At 48.4% G+C, this 22211-nt stretch overlaps 9 protein-coding genes across 9 annotated transcripts; 4 read left to right on the top strand and 5 right to left on the bottom strand.

The window, feature by feature from the left end:
- The first annotated feature begins 2 nt into the window (after positions 1-2).
- Positions 3-3414, top strand: V1513DRAFT_449103 (adaptin N terminal region-domain-containing protein). The gene is made up of 4 exons (XM_066898629.1): positions 3-589; positions 640-955; positions 1012-2229; positions 2289-3414. Exons 1-4 carry the CDS (start codon positions 267-269, stop codon positions 3057-3059), a joined length of 2628 nt encoding a protein of 875 aa, XP_066752178.1. The 5' UTR covers positions 3-266; the 3' UTR covers positions 3060-3414.
- V1513DRAFT_417892 (uncharacterized protein) lies at positions 3327-5777 on the bottom strand. The gene has a single exon (XM_066895881.1). It carries the CDS (start codon positions 5569-5571, stop codon positions 3658-3660), a length of 1914 nt encoding a protein of 637 aa, XP_066752179.1. The 5' UTR covers positions 5572-5777; the 3' UTR covers positions 3327-3657.
- Positions 5778-6917: 1140 nt separating this feature from the next.
- Positions 6918-9192, bottom strand: V1513DRAFT_417894 (Anp1-domain-containing protein). Its single transcript, XM_066895882.1, has 4 exons — positions 8890-9192; positions 8162-8835; positions 7979-8104; positions 6918-7919 (listed from the first exon to the last, which is right to left on the bottom strand). Exons 1-4 carry the CDS (start codon positions 8955-8957, stop codon positions 7258-7260), a joined length of 1530 nt encoding a protein of 509 aa, XP_066752180.1. The 5' UTR covers positions 8958-9192; the 3' UTR covers positions 6918-7257.
- A 274-nt stretch (positions 9193-9466) lies between these two features.
- Positions 9467-10292, bottom strand: V1513DRAFT_459736 (uncharacterized protein; the record flags this gene model as incomplete). The annotated part of the gene is made up of 2 exons (XM_066899783.1): positions 9467-10105; positions 10164-10292. 2 exons carry the CDS (start codon positions 10290-10292, stop codon positions 9467-9469), a joined length of 768 nt encoding a protein of 255 aa, XP_066752181.1.
- Positions 10293-11520: 1228 nt separating this feature from the next.
- V1513DRAFT_449114 (uncharacterized protein) lies at positions 11521-13097 on the top strand. Its single transcript, XM_066898630.1, has one exon. The coding sequence runs from the start codon at positions 11622-11624 to the stop codon at positions 12903-12905; it is 1284 nt and encodes a 427-aa protein (XP_066752182.1). The 5' UTR covers positions 11521-11621; the 3' UTR covers positions 12906-13097.
- On the bottom strand, positions 13040-14685 carry V1513DRAFT_449115 (uncharacterized protein). Its single transcript, XM_066898631.1, has one exon. The coding sequence runs from the start codon at positions 14514-14516 to the stop codon at positions 13278-13280; it is 1239 nt and encodes a 412-aa protein (XP_066752183.1). The 5' UTR covers positions 14517-14685; the 3' UTR covers positions 13040-13277.
- A 203-nt stretch (positions 14686-14888) lies between these two features.
- V1513DRAFT_382610 (uncharacterized protein) lies at positions 14889-15971 on the top strand (the record flags this gene model as incomplete). The annotated part of the gene is made up of 1 exon (XM_066895112.1): positions 14889-15971. One exon carries the CDS (start codon positions 14889-14891, stop codon positions 15969-15971), a length of 1083 nt encoding a protein of 360 aa, XP_066752184.1.
- Positions 15972-17611: 1640 nt separating this feature from the next.
- Positions 17612-19006, top strand: V1513DRAFT_449120 (uncharacterized protein). The gene is made up of 2 exons (XM_066898632.1): positions 17612-17706; positions 17781-19006. The coding sequence occupies exons 1-2, from the start codon at positions 17666-17668 to the stop codon at positions 18769-18771; spliced, it is 1032 nt and encodes a 343-aa protein (XP_066752185.1). The 5' UTR covers positions 17612-17665; the 3' UTR covers positions 18772-19006.
- Positions 18946-22181, bottom strand: V1513DRAFT_449121 (nucleoporin subcomplex protein binding to Pom34-domain-containing protein). Its single transcript, XM_066898633.1, has 3 exons — positions 21054-22181; positions 19707-21001; positions 18946-19648 (listed from the first exon to the last, which is right to left on the bottom strand). Exons 1-3 carry the CDS (start codon positions 22084-22086, stop codon positions 19043-19045), a joined length of 2934 nt encoding a protein of 977 aa, XP_066752186.1. The 5' UTR covers positions 22087-22181; the 3' UTR covers positions 18946-19042.
- Positions 22182-22211: the final 30 nt, after the last annotated feature.

Consider the following 22211-nt stretch of genomic DNA (forward strand, 5'->3'; position numbering starts at 1 on the left):
ACCTTAGTTGCGAGCCTGAGTGGCTGCAATAACTTCCACATACATATCGTGTAAGTACTATCCATCTACAGTTGACTGGCTCTCAACATCAGCATCACCGGTCAGCCAGACGAGACTCGTCCGCGCATAGGTTTCGGTCTTTAGCTCTCTTGATCTTGAGAAGCATTGTGTAATCTGCTCCCCTGGTCGACTCTAGACTCGCGTTAGCTGGGCAACAACGCCATTCCGACGCACATAACGACAACCATATATCTAAATTCAACACGATGTCATCTCTCAAGTCATTCATCAAGTCCGTGCGCGCCGCCAAAACTATGGCCGACGAACGCGCTGTGATCCAGAAAGAGTCTGCCGCGATTCGAACGTCCTTTCGCGAGGACTTCACAGATACGAATTTGCGGCGGCAGAATATTGCTAAACTGCTGTACCTGTTTACGCTTGGCGAGCGGACGCATTTCGGACAGATTGAGTGTCTGAAGCTGCTAGCGACGAGTAAGTTCTCGGATAAGCGGCTTGGGTACTTGGGGACGATGTTACTATTGGATGAGAATCAGGAGGTCTTAACTCTTGTTACGAATTCATTGAAAAAGTGAGCGATCTTGGTGATCTTGTGGAGTGGGATGCTGATTGATGTGATAGTGACTTGAATCATCCAAATCAGTACGTAGTGGCATTGGCACTGTGCACGCTGGGTAATATCGCCTCGCAGGAAATGGCCCGCGATCTGTTTACGGACATCGAGAAACTCGTAGTCACTCAGAATCCGTACTTGAGAAAGAAAGCGGCACTGTGTGCAATGAGAATTATTCGAAAGGTGCCGGAGTTGGAGGAACGGTTTGTCGACAAGGCGAAGTCGTTACTAGGCGATCATCACCACGGAGTGCTGATCTGCGGAATGACTCTCGCTTACGATTTATGCGTCGAACAACCCAATTTGATCCCACAGTTCAGACAGGTACAATTCTTTATTCATGGGTTAAGCAGCTAAGCATTCTTACTAATACCCAGTAGTTCATCCCTTCTCTTGTTCGACAACTGAAGTCGCTAACGACATCTGGCTACACTCCCGAACACGATGTGGCCGGCATCTCAGATCCTTTCCTTCAAGTGAAAATCCTCCGACTTTTGCGCGTCCTAGGCCGTGGCGACCAATCCGCGACCGAACAAATGAACGACATCCTCGCGCAAATCGCGACCAACACAGACTCCTCCAAAAACGTTGGCAACGCGATCTTGTACGAGACTGTACTTACTATCCTAGACATCGATGCCGACAGTGGGCTCCGTGTCCTCGGAATCAACATTCTTGGTCGGTTCTTGGGCACTAAGGACAACAACGTGAAGTACGTGGGGTTGAACACTTTGTCGAAGGTGGTCGAGCTCGAACCGAACGCTGTGCAGCGACATCGCAACACGATTCTAGAATGCCTTCATGACGCTGACATATCTATCCGCCGACGTGCGCTGGATCTCTCGTTCGATCTGATCAATGAGCAGAATGTCCGAGTCCTCGTGCGTGAATTGCTCGTGTTTTTGGAAACAGCGGACACGGAGTTTAAGGCAAACATGACGATTCAGATATGCGTTGCGGCTGACAAGTATGCGCCTAACAAGCGCTGGCACATTGACACAGTGCTGAGGGTGCTCAAGCTTGCTGGAAATTATGTTTCTGAGCAAATCATTTCGCAGTTCATTGCGCTTGTGTCGAATACACCTAACATGCAGTTGTACACCGTGCAGAAGCTGTATTCGTTGTTACGGTCTGATATTACGCAGGAGGGATTAACGTTGGCGGGAGCGTGGATAATCGGTGAATATGGCGACGAGCTGTTGAAGGCGGGCACGTTTGAGGATGAGGAAACGACGTTAGAAGTCAAAGAGTCCGATATTGTGCAGATATTTGAGGGCTTACTCTATAGTACTTACGCGACTCAAACTGTGCACGAATACGTTTTAGACGCACTAGTAAAGCTTTCCATTCGGATGTCGGATCCGAGCCAGATTGAGCGGATCCGTCGGTTAATTATGTCGCAGACGACAGCGCTAGACGTTGAGATTCAGCAGCGAGCGGTGGAGTATGCGGAGTTGTTTGGCTTCGACGACATCAGGCGGGGTGTTCTTGAGAAGATGCCGGCCGCTGTTATTCGGGAGGATCGAAAATTGCAGCCCGAAAAGAAGGCTATAAAGAGTGTGACTCGCGTTGCGTCACAGCCGAAGAGCGAGACTGATGTATGAATTTTTTTTTGTTTTGCTGTGCAATTGTATTGAATGGCGCTAATGACGAGCAGATACTGTTAGACTTAATGAGCGGCGGCTTCGACGATATGCCGCAATCGTCAGCAGTTGCGTCCGCGAACGGGGATCTACTCTCTATGGCGCTCGGCGGAGGCAATTTCCCACCCCTTCCTACGTCACCTTCACTGACGAACGGCAAGGCGAATGGCCAGACGACCGGCAATACATCTGATCTCCTCGCCGACGTATTTGGCGGTAGTCCATCAACGGCAAGCGCACAACCGCAAGCGAACGGCCAGCAGCAGAGCATCAACGACATTCTCGGCTTGTTCAGCACGCAGGCTTCATCCACATCGGCATCGGCATCGGCTCCCGTTTCGCCGCCAATGCAGATATCATCCCCAACGCTCACGCAAACATTGAATCCGCCGGTGGTTAATCCTGCGGGCGGGCAGACATATCCCTCGTACCCAGCCTACGCCCAAAACGGGTTGACCTTGACACTTCAGCCGATCCGTGACGGAACCACACCGGCCGGTGTGGTCAACATCCTCGCGTCGTTCACAAACACAGGGAGCATCCCACTCAATCACATAACCTTCCAAGTTGCCGTCCCGAAAACACAACATGTCGAACTCCGTCCAATTTCCAAAGCTGATCTGGCACCGGGCGAAAGTGCTAGCCAGGCAGTGCGGGTGAGCGCGAGTGTCGGCGCGCAGGTCCGGTTGCGGCTTCGGGTGAGCTTTGGAAAGGGTGGTGGTGGGGAAGAAATCGTCGAGCAGGTGCTGTTCAATCAGTTTCCGGCTGATTTATTGGCTTCTTAATGCAGGCTATAATTTGCTGATGAATGCTAGGAGGTGCCGCGAGAGTGAATGTGTAGTAGTTCATGTTATTGTTGTTGTTGTTGTTGTTGTTGTTGTTGTTGTTGTTGTTGTTGTTGTTGTTGTTGTTGTTGTTGTTGTTGTTGTTGTCGCTGTTGATTTCGTGCATTTAAGAAATTGTGGATTGTGTTTATTAACTTAGTTCATAATAAGTACTGAAATTTGTTGTCATTGGATTCTAACGGCGACTGAGTTTGGTGGTTTGTTCAATACTATGAAAAAGTCACATTACGATAAATACATGTAAATAAAAAAAATTCCACAAATAACTTATAACAAAATAAAAATAATTTTGCTACTTCGAGATAACAACAATAAATAATAATTCGTTTAACAAATCTTGTACCGCCACCCACTAACCCTACCAAGTCCATGACAAAAATTATTCCGTTGCCAACACCGTACCTTATTTCCACCATACATAAAAACCAATTACCGGAGTGTTTCCATGTTTACTACTGTCTATGACAAATCGCCTTATCCCACACCGCAATAGTAATACAAAAACCGAACGTATAAGATAGATTGAAATTACGTATGATCATATCGTATCGCGTACACCACCGATCAACATCCGCAGCCGTTCAATAACAAGTAAATGCATCTTCCTCTGTCGTTCTGCTGCCGCATCCAAAGCAAAGCCAGCAGTAACTTCTCGCTTCACCTCTTTCTGGTCATCGAGCACGAGGCTGGCATTGACATGTTCTACAAGATTGTCGACATCATCGACCGGTAATGCACTTTTTTGCAGCGTGCCGACGCTAAATCGGCGAGTTGGGTCATTGTCGAAGCGGCTTGCGAGAGTGGGGTGAGACTGCGGAGAATGGTAAGACACGCCGTGGGCGACTGCCGGTAGGGATGGGTAGATTCCTGTGCTGGATGCCATTACCGGCGCCGAGTGTGAGTAGTGTCCTGGCTGCGACGCAGCGAGATGTGCGGATTGGTGTTGCGCCTGTGACTCTGCCGCGTTGATAGGCGTGAATGGCGCGGTTTGGGGTGGTGGTGGCTGCTGTGCTACAATTGGGTGGTAGGATGGGTGCTGAGGGGCAGCGTACGAAGACGCGGTGGAATGCAGGGGCGCGTGGTATATGCTTGAACTGAGCTGGTTCAGAAAGTGGTCAGTCTCAAGCATGTCTTGTCTAGTTCGCAATGCTGGCAAAGTTGTATGCGGGGGCTGCAGTTGCGGCGGTGGATGCGAGACTGGCTGTGGTCCTGGGTAGTGGGCTTGAGGTGGGACATGGTAGCCGGCGGACGCGGCAGCGGCAGCGGATGACATGTAATCTGTCGATGGCGGCGTGACACCAACAAGTGCCTCGAGAGCCGACAGTCGTGACGCCATGTCCTGGGCGTATACTGGCGCAATTTTGTGGCGCTTGATGTCCTCAAAGAAATCGTTGGCGGCGTCGAGCGCACGTTTTGATCTCGGTAAGTCGGGATGACTAACCGTTGGATGGTGAGGGGGGTTAAACAGACCGGCCTGTGTATCATGCAGACCGCCGTATCCATAGGATGCCTGCTGCTGCTGCTGCTGCTGCTGCTGTGGCGGTGGCAGTGGAGGGGGATAATACATGGATGAGGCGTCTTGGTGCAGCTGGTACTGGGATGCAGCGTCAACGGTTGGTGCTGCGTGGTGCGTGTAGTTCAATCCAGTAGCCGCAACCGAGTATTGCGAGTGTTCGTCGCCGGTAGGGGCCGAGTTTTCGCGAGATGATTTCCAAGCGTGCTGGGGCGGGTGTAGTCTTTGCCGGGATGAATCTTCAGGTGGTGCAAGGAAGACTGAATCATCAGCATGGGTCTTGACGTGCTTCTTCAGATCCTGGGGGCGCTTGAACGGCTTTGAGCAGAAATCGCAGCGGTGGGGCTTGAGTGGAACGTGGACGCGCAAGTGGGATGTGATATGATCGCGCTTGACGGTGGATGTTCGGCAGTTGCCCCATGAACACGTCAGACAGAGGTTGTTTGTTGACTTGCGACCGACGTGGAAGTCGCAGAGGTGATTGTAGAGGTCTTCTGGGTTCTCGAAACGATCACCGCAGGCGGCCCACTGGCACACCAAGCCGCTTGAGTCTGACACCGCGTCTTTTGATGGAACAACTCTCGGAACGGTGCCGGTGGTCGAGGACGGACCGCTGAAGGAGTTGTGCCGTGGAATAGGCGCTGGGGGTGGTGGCGCAGACGAGAGGCCGTGGGCCTTATATGTCGGTGAGTTCGAAGCTGACGAGTAGGAGGATGCATTTGAGAGGCGGCCCCCAGAAGAAGTGGTCGACACTGACGAAGTTGTCGACGAGGTTGGAGAAGTGGTTGAGGCAGTCGCTACGACATATCCGCTGCTGGCAGATGACTGACCGGCAGGGGATTCGACAATGAGAGAAGGAATGGCGGGATAACCGGCGGACGAGGAGGATGATGGCGGCAGATGGTAGAGGTATGGAGCGGACGCTACAGAGGACATCATGGGAGGCAGGGCTGGGTAGGGGTGGGGCAAAGACGGATTCGCTTGAGTCGCCAGATTGGCAGCTTGGGGTTGTGTCGAGTATTATCGAGGCGAATATGGAATCGTCTTTTAAAAGTTCGTGTCAACGATAACAGCGACAAACAAGTAGCAAAGCGAACCAGTGGAATAAAAAAAAAACTAGAAGCCTTCAGTCAGGGCGGAAGATGGGCGACGATGGCGGCGGGGGACAAGTCGTCTGCTCTTGTACGCGATGTAAGAATTAATTCTTTAGTCACGGCGCGAGCGCAGATGTGGATGGAATCTATTGTAATGACGCATATGAAGCCATAACTGTGCAACTCGCGACGGATATGTTGTTGTCTTGGCACCGGGAGTAAGAACCACTTGGCGTGGCAAAACAGGCCAAGGCCCATTTTTTTTGGTCCCGTATTGCTTTTGCACCCGTCTGCTTTGAACTTGCTTGAGTGTTTTGTGAACATCTGCGGGAGATGAGCGGCGGTGGAGCAGAGAAATTAACAGAGGGCAATGGGTCAAGTAAATTTAAAAAAGGTCGGTCAGGGGCCAGTGCAGGCATGGAATTGACACTGCGGAAAGTAAGGCTTATTCCATCGAGCACACTTTTCTATTAGCCGAAATGCAAAATATATCAAGCATGAAACAACTATTGCGAATTCCATCTTCGTATTCTTCTTGTGTATGTAGCTGGGGCAATTGCGTTCGTTATCTCTCTCTCTAACAGCCATTGTTGCTAGCTACCTCATCCACCCACTCGGCACGACACTAGCGAGTCCTGCCAGGCATCTTTTACTTACAAAACTAAACACGAATCACGATTGTTCTACTTCTTGCATCCGCTGATCAAATGCCAAGCCTTTTCTTTACAATCTTTGGCCAATCAAGAACCTTATCATACGTCACGTGCGACTTCACCATCGGTGGCCAGAGTAGCTGCGCCCCCTCCACAGTATTAGTAAAATAATCGCAGCTTGGTTTAAAATATGAGCAGGTTTGTTACTCTGTTTACCATATATATTTCAGGCCCTCTACAGAGTACAGACAACCGCCCTCCTAATTAAATTGTCAAGGAGTTGGTTGCCTTTTGCGTTCTGCCGCAGTTGCGCCATTCTGTTCTTTTACCCGAGTTAGTTGCGTTACTGCATGCTACAATTTAGTTCCCACTTAAACTAACCATATCCTCTATTGCTCCTACACTTTAGACCCTAACCCGACTAGGTAGCCTAAGTGGCTGGGCCCCGCGGGCAACACAATCGTAATCAAATCCATCAGATAACACCTAACAAACAATCAGCTCCAATTTTCTTATTTCGGGCTATTGCACGTTATGTTTCCCAAATTTTATCATATTCGATACAATCACTCACTATCTTCCGCTGCACAAACTAACTAATTTTATATTTGATATACAAGCTAACAAAATACCCATAACTACAAAATCTTCCATTACAGAAACGCAATGGATTATGCAAAAGAAAAATATTTTAACAAACTAAAAAAGCGGAATGTCGATGATGAAAACAAATACACAGCGAAAGCAAATCATCCAATCCTAATCGTACCAAATGTCTATCCTTATATATACGTCAAAGCGAGAATAGGGAATATGATAACTTAAAAGATCTACAGATCTTTTATGTTCTTCTTACAATATAGTTGAATATGTCTTGTCTATCGCGCTGGCTTGGCGTCTTTGCTCTTCCTTGCAGCATTTTTGGCGTCTTTCAAACCAGACCCACCAGGAGCAGCCGCGGCCGCTTTCTTTGCTGCTTCCTCAGCCTTGGCTTTCTCCATCGCGACCTGTTGCGCCTTCATCTCCTCCGCGACCTGTTTGGCCGCCCTCAAATGCGCCGCACGAACCGAATCCAAAAACCCTTCGCCATTCTCGTACATCTCCAGTGGATCCTTCTCCCGCGACGACTCCTTCAGCGGAGACTCCCCACTGTCGCTAACAGCAGCAGCAGACCCTACACCGTCAGGCTTTTCCTTACCCGCGGCCTCCTGAGCTTCTTTTTCTTTTCGTAACCGCTCCTGCTCCATCTCCGCCATATGCCGCAGATCGTCCACACTCGGCTCATACATATGCCAAATGACATAATGCGGCAGGCCAACCACGGAAAACCCCATTCGCTTACACATCTTGCCGAACCCTTCTGTTTCTGCGTGCCGTTCGAACGAAAATGCCGGAAAGTGTGCACCCCCGCGGAAAACCCGAGCTTTCGCCAGAATCGAAACGCCGCCGACGCCGTCAATTTCCATTTCGACATCAGGGTCGCCGTACGGGTCGCGTAGATATGCTAAATGTGGACGCCAGGTCGCGTATTCCGGATATCCTGCACTATCTGTTAGTTTTTTTTTTTGGCGTAGACAAAAACATTGGACAACGACTAACCCTCAACAATAACCGCATCCTCGCCAAGAGTCTGAGCAAGCTGAATCGCAGTCTCGCTCTCCTGCCATGAGTTTAAATCATACGGCTGCTCGCCTCCCAACCAATCCGGAAGTGGTCGCCAAATATCTAATGAATACATACACATTAACAAAATGGCGCCGCTGCTCAAAATATATCACGTACTCGGAACAATGACGTCCTTATTATGTCGCATCAAATCCTCAATCACTGTCGGCGGCGCGACTTCGACATCCGCGTCACGCCAGTACACCCAGCTATGCTCCGGCTTCAATGAAGCAGACAGCAGCCAATTTCGCGCGCGCGCCATCAACTTCCGACGCGGTCCCTGAGCCGCAAATCCGTGTCTGTCCGAAAACCCCTGGCCGACGACCTGCCCGAAATCCTTTTCAAAGATATCAATATGTCCGAAGCGCTGATGCGGGTCCTCATCCGACTGTAGTTTCTCGAGGAACGTGTTCAGCAGCAACAGCGTCTCATCTTTCGAATCCGATACCAGGAACGCCATATCAATTAGCGAATGCGGATACGTCAGGTTTCGCAAGTGCGAAAACATAAGCGGGAGATGCGGCGCCGCGTCACGCAGCGGAATGCACATAAGCACGCGCTCTTCGCGTTCCCAACCTCTGCCGGTGCCGGCCGATTTCGAGAGATCGTAGTGGTGGACAGTCGTTATTAGTGGATCATCGCGGAATATCCTTGTGCCCAGTGACGGGACTGCGAGTGTGCGGAGGCTCGGGAAGAAGAAAAACAGGAGAAGAGCGAGGGGACATAAGAGAAGCAGGAGGCGTTTCAAGGGTTGCCTACGCAAAAAATGTCTCTTTGATCGGGGTTGAAATCTGTCCTAAATTAGTTCATTTGACTCGCAAGACTCAAAATCAGACGCGACATACCTATGTGGTGATATATTGAAAGTCTGGGACGTGTGCGGAAAGGGGTTGCCGTTCATCATGGAAAACATTCAACCACGCCGCCCGAAAGCGAGCTAAACGCAAGCAAGGCTCCTAGAGACAACCTAGCAAAACGCACACCTCAAGGACAAATTGGCCGTCTCACGAAAATCCGGACAGTGTTCGCGTTGTTGATGGTGTGCGGTATCGAAGGGCAAAAAGACGTGGTCGAGTTAGACGGGATAGGAACGTCGAACCACGAGAGCGGGTCCGTTACACGAGAACAAAAACAAATTGTGGCTCCAAATTTAGGTGCGTGGCGCAGGGAGCCATTTCCAAGTTTGTCAATACATGCGCCATAAGTGGCTGAGTTACTGCCAAACACTATATCCGTGTTGTGGCTTCTGGGCGCCACATGGCCTCCACGTTCTCACGATAAATTATACTGTTTTATGACTTAACTTGTATACGAGCTTATTAACAAGTGGTCAAACACTGCATTATTATTCGCGCCAATATTCCTTCAGAGAGCAATTCAAAACACATTATATTGCGTAATCTCATGTACGTACAGAACCAATCAATTGTCCCTGACATCAATAGTATTCATTTTAATATATTCCTTATAATTCTGCTCTTCCTCGGCCAATCTTTTCTTTGTAACACGTCTATACAAGGCGAGAACGGCAACCCCAGCCGTCATCATCTCAGCCCCAATCTGCAAAAGAGCACAAATGAAATTCCATTTATTCTGAAAACAAAGTCGCTCGAAATTGATCTGGCCTTCAAAAGCATCTCGCCGTGGGCCCTGCTTGCATGACCATGTCCAGATATCTCTGCCCCCGACTTGGTCCTTGAGGCCCCAAAGTTTGAGTGATCCGGTCACGACAGTCCACATGATGATGCCGGCGAAGAACGCGACGATTGAGAATATAGTCGAGACTGTGTCCATCCTCGACGACGAACGCCATGACACCATACCGAGTAGATATAATATCACGCAATTCAAAGGCACTGACACCGCTGCGACGACAAGAGTGACCGTAGTCGGCCAAGTATAAGCGTGCGGTGGCCACGCGTTAAACTGGCCGCTGGTGAGATGTCTCGTGTTATTGAACACTGCGAACGTGGAAGCAGTCAGGCCGAGAACGACGGACGAGCACACAAAGTTGAAGATTCGAAGACATGTTCGGGCGACACGCACGCGTGATTTGTGTGTCTTTTTGCATCGCTCGTCAGCATTATTAATGACAGCAAAAATTCCGTGCAAATCATACCGCGTCTTCCTCGGACAGGACCCTCAGGTTTTCCTGCATCTGCTGCCTCTGATATTCAAAAAAATGACCGTGGTTTGGCTCTAGAAACACATCGGAATCAATGTATTCTTTCTGGTCAATGTAGTCCATTGTTTTCGTTCTAAATTGCTGCTGCTTCCGCAGGAATAATGTGTAATTCCTTGGTGGGGACAATTGGAACGTGCTGTGGGGAGTAGTCTGGATGCACGCTAATCCTTCACAGCGTGATCAGCGGCGCCAAGAGGCTTTGTAGACTGATTCTCCGTCCGGCAGTATTACTCGTGAAGAAGACAACAGACTGTACAGCTCCTAATGCTAGGAAAGTACAACACCAAGGTGCAAGCATGCCCCTCTAATATATTATAATTACCTTGGGTAAGCTTCGTAGAGCAGCAGCATATGGACCGATGGCACAACTGACAATCAAGTCTGAATTGTTGCTGTTCATCCTCAACAGCAGCATCAGTCAGCCGCATTTTCAGCCCGCTCGTTTAGCTGCATTTCAAGTGAGAATTAAAGCTTCATATCGCGTAATGATCGCTTAAAACTTATGTCAATAATAATTACCGACTTTTTGATTGACTGCTTTCGTCTGCAATGCACAGACAGTCAATTGATCTCTGTAACTCTGTTCATAATAAATGCTCTAGTTGCCATCTTTTCGGGAATAAGTATGACATAACTAACTTACAGATATTTGAGCATGGGCTCATTAACCTACACAAACTCAGAGCGCTCCATCACCATTATATATCACCCTCCAGTAAGACGAGATGAGTTCGATATTGTCGCAAATAATATGGATGCTTTTCCCAAACTAGTAGCAGACCTTTAAAGGATCGTTTTAAATATAAATTCGAGTTCGTCAGCAGCATTTTGGGTCTTAATTAGACCGCAGATTTACAAGTCCCGACAACCGAAATCTCCTGTCTACCGGAGCATTGAATATTGTACTCGGGATGTGTTCGTTCATTTCCTATCCCACAAAGACTGCCTTGGGTGTATTGGGGCATGTTGCCATACCAAGGAAACTGGTTTCTCTATGCTTTGCTTCGAGGGTTCCTACATTATTCATGGCATATCACGTATAGGAGAATGCACTTGATACGTGAGTAGATATTGAATAACTACATGTCAAGATCACATCGACTCTTTGAGCTTAATGTGCGGGACCAATCAATATGATGGAGATTGATTTCTCGATGCTTGCAATAAGCGATGTTCACGTGCACGCTTAACCGTGCGTCACCTAACCCTGTCCTGTCCCTGATCCCAAAATAAACTTCATGCGCTTGGCACAAAGAGCCATCGGACGACCCGAAACGGCTACGCAGTGATCGGCACACATAATAATAATACGTCGCGAACTTAACATCCAAGCAAAAAGTCAACAAATGGTCTGGGTAGCCCGACAAATGCTCAGGTTAGAGCATTTTATAAATGCCTGTTTCATTATCTAATCTTCTTCATACACCGCGGCCGCGCGGGCGACGGCGAGCGGCAGGAACACTACAGTCGCCTGCTACCTTCAATGAACATTCCGTCACAGCTACGTCCCCGATCACACAGCTCTTATGGCCTACTACGTCTCATCATCTGAATACCAAAGTTGGTGGCTCATATACTGATGGGAAGGGCTATTCGAGCGTATTGTCCTTGCCCGAGATCTTCCATAGACTGAATCCGAGATACATGTTCACGCGTCGTCACATAATCCGCGATAATACCCACAAGGAAAAGCAAGCGGCCATCGAGGCCGGAGTTATTTACGGAACACGAACATATGACTGGGGCACTGGTAGTGCATCAGTCAAGTCACCCACATCGGCCACTTTCACCGCCACGCCGACGCCGGACAGGGCGAGCGCATCTACGACGAGGAGGGGCACAATTCGGCGAATATTACAAGTGTCAAAATCTGTTTTGCGGACGAAACCACTACCATCTCTCCCAAGTATCATATCGAGACAGAAAGCCGAACCGTCGCGTGCCCGTACGCAGATTGAAGTGACGACCGAGTTTAGCACGGACCTCGGCGACCTCAGTCTTGGAGACCGTGATGCACTGGGTATCACTTTATCGCAACCAGTAGGTAGAAGCGCCACAGCCGCTACTCATAGAACAGACATGAGCACAGAGACACGCAGGCGATTCTCGTTCGACTCGTCCACGAACGGCTCCTTGTTACGCAATGGTTCCGACGCGTCCAAAGCGACCAAAGTCTCGATAGATCCTCCGCTGTCAGTTCCAGAAGAAGATGACATCGAGCACGAGGATGAACAGGAAAATGAAATTGTTCTTCCGTTCCCCGCGAAAATATATTCAGCAGCCGAACTAGCTGATATAACGGCGTTTGATTTCTCCGACGACAGATATGATGATATGCTGATCGACGAAGTTAACGCGTATGGTGCTGAGGACGGGTTTTCTAGCTCTGACGATTCCGATCTTGAACGCGCAATCAGCCATGCCTCACTTACTCCCATATCAGAGCAGACAGACGAAGATGGGACTCCCGTTTCGTCTCCCGTGATGTCCTCGCCAATGTCTGCTCAAAGTCGAGAAGTCGTGGCGTATGTTCGCGGCAGCAGAGGATGGGTTGTCGAACGGAGAATGCGGAAAGGAGGCTGGGGTTATCAGGTTCCGGGCGGCGAAGTAGAAATTGGTGCGGAGGTTGAGGAGGAGTTGCTAGCCACGGAGAGAGTCGAGTGGCGAGCTATCTAAGTATTACCCTATCGTTTCAGTTCAGTCTTGCTCTGAAATAGCATGTAAACGCATTCAAGTCATTTCTAAAGTGGCATATTGTACATTTAGGATTGGAATTCTTTTGCAATTGTAGCAACGGTTCATTGTCGAGATTGGTTAACAATTATGCATTATTGTTCTAATTAATATAATAATAATACAACTACCATATCAATAACGGAACATAACGCGTAATCTCATTAAATCATCCTATTGTATGTACAAATATATGCAACCCGAACAAATAATCGCACAGTTACCTGGGACTCCGAATTTAAATAGCATGAACCAAATTGTCAAGCAAGTCGATGAACTCCGTAATCAAAGCGCTCCCATCAGCTCGACCCCGTCCTAATTCCGGCTTTTGGACTTTTTTCCGTACTTTGCTGCGCACTCGTTGCAATACCATTGGCCTTTCGGTGGCGCGCTGAGACCAACACACGGCAGGTGGAACCATTCCCGTTTGCAATCGGGTCCGTCGCACCCAACCATCTCTCCGTATGACACCTGCTGGCAGTAGCAATACACAGGCTCGCTTTCTGGATCGTCTCTGTTTGGTGAAATCGGATCTGACGCAGTAGATGATGGCACAGTCGGTCGTCGCGCGTTACGAGACGTGACGGCGCGGCCTCCACGTCGCGATTGCGGGCCCGATGGAGTTGCCGGGCGTGCTGGTGACGGTGCTCTGGTACTTTCATTCGCAGCAGATGTTAGTATCGGTGCAGCTGCAACTGTTGACAAGGCGCCATTTGATGATCCATTCTGATTTGTAAAATTCTCCTTCCTGTCGTTATTGCCCTTGCGTCGTTTGGTAGATGGTGCTTCGGACGCAGAGCCTGCAGTGGCGTCTGCATTGTCCACGGCATACTTCTCTGCAGTCAATGCTGTCGTGGATTTGCTGTAATTTCCATTGGTTTGGGCATAGCTGTTACCTACTCGCGATTTCTTCGACTGTGAACCGCTGCCGGACTGCCCTCCAGACTCTGCTTGGTCCTCCGCTAATTGCGCCGCCCGCTTCGCCGCGATCGCCTCTCGTCGGCTCTCACTTCGCGTACTAGCCTGAGTCTGTGTCTTTGCTACATCATCACCCTTGCCTCCGTCACCAATCAAGGCCGGATGATGCGCAGGGCCAAAGATCACCGAGTCAGGCACCTCCCCGCCCTTCGATATCCGCTCGAAGTCCTGATTCAATCTATCCATGTGCCGCGCAACGGCCTCAGTCGCACTCCCTGCCACGTGAATCTTCTCCTCAAAACATGGGAGTAAATCCGATATAATGCGGTGCACTTCCGCAAGCACCTGAGTCCGCGCAGGATCATTGTGCGGCATCGCCAAAAACTGGGGTATCAACGTTGCCAGCAGCGTCGTGCTAGTCGTGCACTTCGCTTCAACCTCGCGAAGCAGTGTAAAATGCCGAATCACTTCCAGCGGAAACGCCTCAAGAAAATCCGACATATCATTCAGACCCGGGTACATCTCAGTCGGATGTTGGCGCCTCGAGGTGCTGCCTTCGCCATTGCGACGGGAACTCGATTTCGTCGCTATCCGTGCCGATTTTTGTCGCGATGTAATAGGCGCAGATGTGCTCATTATTGACTATATAACCTGATTGCGGAACTGTGATCTAGTCGATGAGGCGGTGGCCGGCAATGAGTGTGCTGTGAGAGAGACCCCTTTATCCGTCGGTGGAGACTTACAAAGGGCTCACTGTTGAGCTAACAAACTGGCGCGACGGGCAAATGCCCGACAAACATTTTGCACGGAAACCGAGCGCCGCGCCGCTCGTTCTGTGCGCTTGCCATCATCGCGATTTCTGCCCTAGCCGGCCTTACGTCGGGAGCTCAAGAACAACTCCCAACGTCACCCCCTGCGCAAAAGGACATAAACAATAACTAGTAAAAGTCAACAATTTGAAAAATTTACATCAACGGATCTTTAGCTGTAGTAGCTGTTCGATGCAACATGCCACCCGCCGAGTCGACACAACTACCGGCGGCATCTGTATGGCCTCCTCCTTCAGTTCCCCTGTCAAGAACAACGTGCGAGCTATGTCATATTCGCAAACCCTTTCTACGGCGTCCAAAAACAGGTCAAAAGATCTGTCAGCCATGTTTCTTTCACGTATTTGAGAGTGAAATCCACAACACAATTACTTCGAGAAACCTTTTCTATCGTGGAGAACGAGTGGCAATTGGTGCGTCTGGTGGTAAAGATTCTACTGTTTTGGCGCATGTCCTCAAAATCCTGAATGAACGTTATGATTACGGCGTCCAGTTCGTTTTACTATCAATCGACGAAGGAATCAAAGGCTACCGGGACGATTCTCTAGAGACGGTCAAACGAAACAGGGACCAGTATGTCATGCCGTTGGAAATTGTGAGTTATAAAGAACTATACGATGACTGGAGCATGGACGATATCGTGGCTCAGATCGGAAATCGGAACAATTGCACGTATTGTGGTGTCTTTCGACGGCAAGCGTTAGATCGTGGAGCACAGAAACTTGGGATAAAGCACGTCGTCACCGGTCACAACGCCGACGATATGGCGGAGACAGTGCTCATGAATTTACTGAGGGGCGACACTGCACGGCTGGATCGGTGTACCGAAATTGTCACACAGTCGGCCGATTCACCGGTGAAGAGGTCAAAACCTCTCAAATTCACGTACGAGAAGGAAATTGTGCTGTATGCGCATTATAAAAAGCTAGATTATTTTTCGACAGAGTGTATATACTCGCCAGAAGCATTCAGGGGAACCGCACGTACTCTGATTAAAAATCTAGAGACAGTTAGACCGAGTGCTATACTCGACATTATTAGATCTGGTGAGACGTTCGCATTGGAAAGAAAAAAGGGAGGTACGGCATTAAAGCTAGGCAGCTGTGAGCGTTGTGGATACATCTCGTCAAACCGAATATGTAAGGCATGCGTCTTGCTAGAAGGTCTGAACGCGGGTCGTGCGGCAGTACAGGTCGATGGCGTTGAAAACGAACCGGATGAAGGAGCAGCATTGCGGAAACGGTTGGAGCATCTCAGCTTTTAGGATTGGTTGTTGAATATGTGGAATTGATTATACATCACACTTGTATTACACGCCATCAAACCCCGGATTTTGAACATTACGAACAAAACGCAGAGATCTGGTGGTACACAGTGACGGTGGAGACTACGCATCCTATGGCACGACTTAATGTACTCGGAGCATTCGGTTAAGTGATCCACTCAGCCAATGCGCCAACAATGAGTCGCATATCAGGGGGGTCAATAACGGTCTCAGACAACTTCTTCTGAATTAGGTCAGTACTGTCATATTAATGAGCGCTGCCCCCAATGTGTGTTGGCTTATTAGACAGTACTAATCTTAGAATAGATTCGCAGGATTGCTACCGGCAGGTTCTCGAGTTCAAAGAAGGTTACTGAGGGAGAAACCTAAATGTGAATATTCCAGAACAGTGTTAGTTTAGTTGCAGCGATTTCCTGCCTGTGGATCGAACATGGCTCTAACGCAGCTACTTTGGTTACTTAATTCGGTAACGCGATGATATTGCTCGACTCAATCTCGTGATCACCGTAAAAGAACTAAACTGCTCATCTAGTTGCTCTCGAGGTCCTTATGTAAACATGTATTAATCCTTCTACGCAAAGACTTGGAGTTTGAGCGGACTGTGATGGTGGTGCGATTTATTTCCTATCCGGTGGCAGCGGTCTACAACGGGCATTTTGTTGCTGAATCCCAGACAGCGAAAAAGTCCACATTTGGCTGACTCCATTCATCGGTATACAATGTCACAAATTGTAAATCTTTCCAATTTCATATGCCTGAGCAAATTGTCGAATCTTTCGACGAGAGCTTAAGTTGCCCGTAGTGAACAACTTAACTAACGAGCGACAGTTTGACCTTGACATACCAGTTGAACACATAGCTCGCAGAATTTGTATATAGAGGCGCCAAAAATCTAGAAGACGTTCTATTATGTTCACGTCATTTTATAGTTGACTTTAAGTCGGTAGCTGGAACCGCTGGCTTTCTTCTCTACACTAGTATCAGCATTATGATCAAGCAGTAGTAAGTAGGTATTGTCTGCTCACTACGAGTCATGAAGGAAGTTATAGAAGAGAGCGTTTGATCTACTCTGCGCGTACGCAATTTAGACTCGTGACAACTTCTTAGAACTGAGAGATTCGGCTGCCTGCCTGTGTTAGTGCACATGAGCTAGCGCAGGCGACGGCACGCTTAGGAAAACAGTCAGTCCAGAAGTCTGCTGGGAGCAAAGGTGGTCCGCACTATATATTCCAGATATTGCCCCAATAGCTTGCTATCCATCATCGCTCGCAAGGTATATACTATCGATACTACCCGGCGTGGATAACCGAAGCGAAATTTAGTTACCACAGTTTGAGGCAATTCAACACGCGCGTCGGCACTTATCCAGAAAATCTGCAATTTGTGGCCCGTAATTGCGACCCACCACTGTTCATTTTATGCCTTCAACGGTCTCTAAACGTAGTTAGTTGTTCGCCTCTATTCGCTGTTGGTGTTCCATTTTCATCAGTATCTGTAGAACTGGCAACAAATCTCGGCGTGGAAATAACCACTCTGACCTGACCCGCTACTAATATCTGACTCGCCATCATTCTGAGAAAGGTCGACTCAATATGCAGCTCGCCGACGACTTATCAACGTCTGCCATTGTATCGCCTGTCACCTCGTTTACCGAGATAGTACCGATCTGCAAGATGGGCACACGAAAAGTTGCAGTCATCACGGGTGCCAATGGGTGAGTCAATATTGCTATATACTAAATATTCCAAGTCATTTCTAGGAGACGGCTGGACTAACGTTATTCTGCAGCGGTCTCGGCTATAGCATCGCCTGCCGACTCCTCGACACTATTCCACACTCCGTACCACTGACAATCGTGATCACTGCTCGATATCTCCGGAAGGCTGTCGAAACAATTAAAAGACTACGTGCGTACGCGACAGAGCGCGACCTTCTCTCTTTCGACTATGTCCTTCTCGACCTTGGCTCCGTCTCCTCGATCGACGAAGTCGCTAGCCAGCTCCTCTCCCGATACACGCACATAGACTACTTCTTCTGCAACGCCGGTGGCGGCGATTTCACCGGTATTGACTGGCCGGCGGCCTTTATAGAGGTTCTTTCCAGTCCGAAAGATTCCGTCACGCACCCGCACTTCAAGCGCGAACGTACCGGCAGAATCTCACGGGATTCAATTGGCTGGGTCTTCCAAATCAACGTGTTTGCCAATTACTTCCTTGTGAAGCGAATTTCGTCATTACTATCTGGCGGTGGCCGCGTCATTCTGATAACTTCCATTGAGAGTGAAATCGCGAATAAATTTGACCCAGAGGACATTCAGCTCATACATAGCGATCAACCATACGTCGACTCGAAGAAGAGTTTGGAATTAATGCATAGCGCTGTTGTGAAGCGGTGGGCGGAGGAGTTTGGCGTGCAGATATATATTACGCATCCTGGTATATGCCAAACATCTATTTTCGCGGCATACTTGAACTGGTTTTCTACGTTCGGCATGTTGTGCTTATTTTACATTGCAAGGTGGATAGGAAGTCCTTGGCATGTCGTCGCGCCTTATAACGGTGCTCTGGCGCCTGTGTGGGCTGCGGTAGATGCTGTCCCGGAAGCGGATCCGGTAGATGGAGTCGTATACGCATCTGCCTGTGACAGATGGGGACGATGTTATGTCAAGCGGACGCATAATGCGACAGAAGAAGATAGAAAGAATGGCGCTATTTTGGTGCAGGAGCTGGATAAACTAGTCGAGGACTCGTTGGAAAGGATCAAATTAGAACGGACGTAATTATCATGAAAATGAATTGTCCGTCAAAGAATCTGGTTGATTAGTTCCGGTCGCGCACACGTGTGACATGGTAGTTTTGTGTTTAAGTGACTATAATTTGCGTGTATTATATTGTGCACATTAGATTGCCTTCTAAAATGTAGCTAGTGTTTCACGTTCCGAAATGAGAGTTGCAATATATCAGTTTCTTTGGCAGTATCAAATTGATGCTACATTGAAATGCTATAAAAATATGTACATTATGAAAACTATCCATACATAATCCAATCTATCATACAGAACAATACAGAACGCCATCGATATTCAAGCAATCTCTAAGTAAACTCGTAACAAGGAGCATGTCCTCCGCGGACTCATTCAATACCTGCGCATCGTGCTGACTCCTGGACTCGTCAAACGCTTCGAGAGCATCCGGTCCGAGAATCATGAACGATTTAGAAACGATATTCTCGAGGATGCCTGAGATAATTTGCGAGAGGCTGGAGTCGGCTTTCTTGCCTTTCAGAGCGCGTATGCAAACTAGTAGGATGCGTAGCAGCGGTCTGTAGGTCTCAGTATTGCGGTCCGTCAGCGCTTGGGGGAAGTCGACGTCGACAGAACTGATAAACGCCCACGCCAATGACAAAATCTTGGCGAAGTCGAATAGTTGCTTACCGCCAGACGCAGTCGAGATCGAGTGCAACATTTGCGTAATGACAAAAGCTAACTGCGACCTATCGTTCACAATCGGGACGAATAGCGGCGCCATGATACCTTCGTCAAGATTTATCTGTAGACATTGGATCGCAATTTGCTCGAGTGCCTTGAGCAATTTAGAGTCGCTTTCCGCGTGCTCAAGCAGTGCCGCAATTAGCAGCCACCATGCCTGACACAAATGCTAAAATATGTCAGCCTAATCGACTCCGTCATACCAAGTCTGCCAAATGAATACTTACCGATTGAGCGTCAATCAATGATAAGTTCAGGTTGGCCCGTACAATTTCACTCCTATATCCGATCCAGATCGGATCGATTGAGAAAATATCATCCATCATCTCCAAATCGTATTTATACGATGGCCCGTATTGTTTTTGCGATATCGATGTTTTCTGAAATCGAATAAGTTTGGCCATTGGCCATTTTTTGTCAAAATTTCGATGCAAATTGCCATGTAGCGAAGCTCGGTACCCTTGTATTTGGAACGCCGTGTCCGCTAACTTGCCGAGATTGTCCGATTTGACAAAATAATCCACAATAGACTTCGATTCCGCAGACCCACGCACACTTTTATGAAGTTGTACTGCACATAATTGGACTGCTCTAGCGGCGAGCAAGGCGTTGAAACAAAACCGGATAATCGTATCTGTCGATTCCAGACCCGAGATCCTGCCACCAGTGCCGTGATTTAATATCTCGAAAATCTTCGTCAAAAAATCTCGGTTTTTCTTGCTCTCAAACACAGCAGTCGCTCGCGAGTTCTGTGCCAACGCGATGCATTCTAAAATATTAACTGATAATTCTACAGGTAATTCCTCAAACTGCTCTGCTTTCTTTTCCAATGCCTGTACTAGCGATGCAGCTGCTTCTCTGTCCTTTTTCTCTTCGCCGCTGTCGGTTCCAAGCTCTTTTCCTGTCAATAGTAGAATTGAAAGACCTTGCTGCTTTGTGCTAAACACAACTGACGCAAACCTTGCGATCTCATTTTGCGTATTCATGTCACGCTTGCTTTCCAGAGCTTTGTTTAAGACATTGACAAACATTACGGACGATCCAGGTCCCAGGTGCGCTAACAACGACGGGGCTTCAGTGTGACCCCATTCACTATCCACCATACTGTTCAGCAACTTCATAATTCTAAATCGAAGTACATTCTCCCGGACGAATAGCTGCGTCAAAACAGGCGCCAAGCCGAACAATCTACGCTCAAGCTGGGATGGAACTCGCTTTACAAGTGTTCTCACTCGTGTCAGCTTCTCGGCAAAAATCAATGCCGCTTCGATCCATTCGTAGTTGCGATTAAGTAACTCTGGGTCGGCTGTCAATGCTTCTAAACTTCGTGTTGAAGCCTCTATCGATCCGATGATGGGCTGTATACAGCGAAGATTCTTGCCGTCTGAGGCCAGGAATCGGTCCAGCATATGCTGAGAAGCGGGGACGAGCACTCCATTTATTTTATGGATGCCATCAGTCGCTTCGTCGATGCCGTATACTGCTAGTAATAAACTTGAAAACAGATCTGATATCGAGATAGCTGTACGAGCCGTTAATTCTGATATACTCTGTTGTAGACGCTCTCAACTTACCAATATCTAAACGATGAGACAGATTCTCGTATTTCCAATAAAAAAAACTTTCATAAATATTCGTCAAGTGTCTCCCAAATTGCAACAACACATTCGTTCGAACCTCCGGCTCGACTAACGTTGAAAACTTCCCAATCACTGCGTCTTTGACTAGCACATTTACCATCTCTATTACCGCCAGCGTAAACCTGTAGTCTCCAGAGATAATTTCGACAGATGACAATATAAAAGGTGCCATTCCGCCTTGTCCGTTGCGATCAAGTAGATTTGAATTACTGAGGAATTCCCAAACTTTATGCGGCAGCACAGGGATTAACGCTGTGAAAAAATCAATTGCTGCCACACTGACATTCACATTCTTCCGCTGCATCGCATTTGTGAGAACGTTGCCGATGATGTTAATCACGTCATCTTCTAGCCTTAATTTCGTGCACAGAGATTCCAGCATATCCATTGCGGCGTAATTTTCCAAGCTCCGTAGTGTAGTCGAGATCAAAGAGACAATCTCCTCCACTATAAAGTCTGTCGGAGATATCCTTGCCGCATGCTCAAGTACCCGACCAAGAAAAGACCAGCCGTCATACTCATACCGCCATTGTACACAAAAAGTATTGCTCTCGTTAGGGATAATTCGTCCATGATGACCCTTCCGAGCGTAAAACCCGCCCTCACCGTCCTCCTCCCTTGGCGCGTATAGGCAGAGATCGGAAAGTAGATAAATATCTTGTGGATCATCTGGCGATACATCGTAATCTCGAAATCCACGCGGGAGATTTTGCATGAACGTTTTCATGTTCAGAAGAATGTCATACGCCTCAGGCCCAAGTTTCTTCAATTCCTTGATAAAGGGTACGAACACAACGGGAAACTTGGCGTGCAATAAGAAAAACCTGCGACTCAGTTCAGGATCAGATATCAGTTCTCTACCATCATAGTCGCCGGATTGTTGAGCAACTTGCTTGATATTGCTACTGTTAATTTGTGTCGCATGGGATGGCGCGACCTCACTCTGAGGCGTGCTAAGCGCGATCATGGAGAAATCGTCACTCTCGGCCCTTCTTCTTAATGAGACGCGAAGGAGCTAAGTAGATACCGTGACACAGTTAGATGTTCGTCGAGACTGGGTTCCAACGCGATTGTTTCAAGCCAAGGTTTAAG

Source organism: Lipomyces chichibuensis, assembly GCF_038497645.1.
Source record: "Lipomyces chichibuensis strain CBS 12929 unplaced genomic scaffold V1513scaffold_29, whole genome shotgun sequence".
NCBI lineage: Eukaryota > Fungi > Ascomycota > Lipomycetes > Lipomycetales > Lipomycetaceae > Lipomyces > Lipomyces chichibuensis.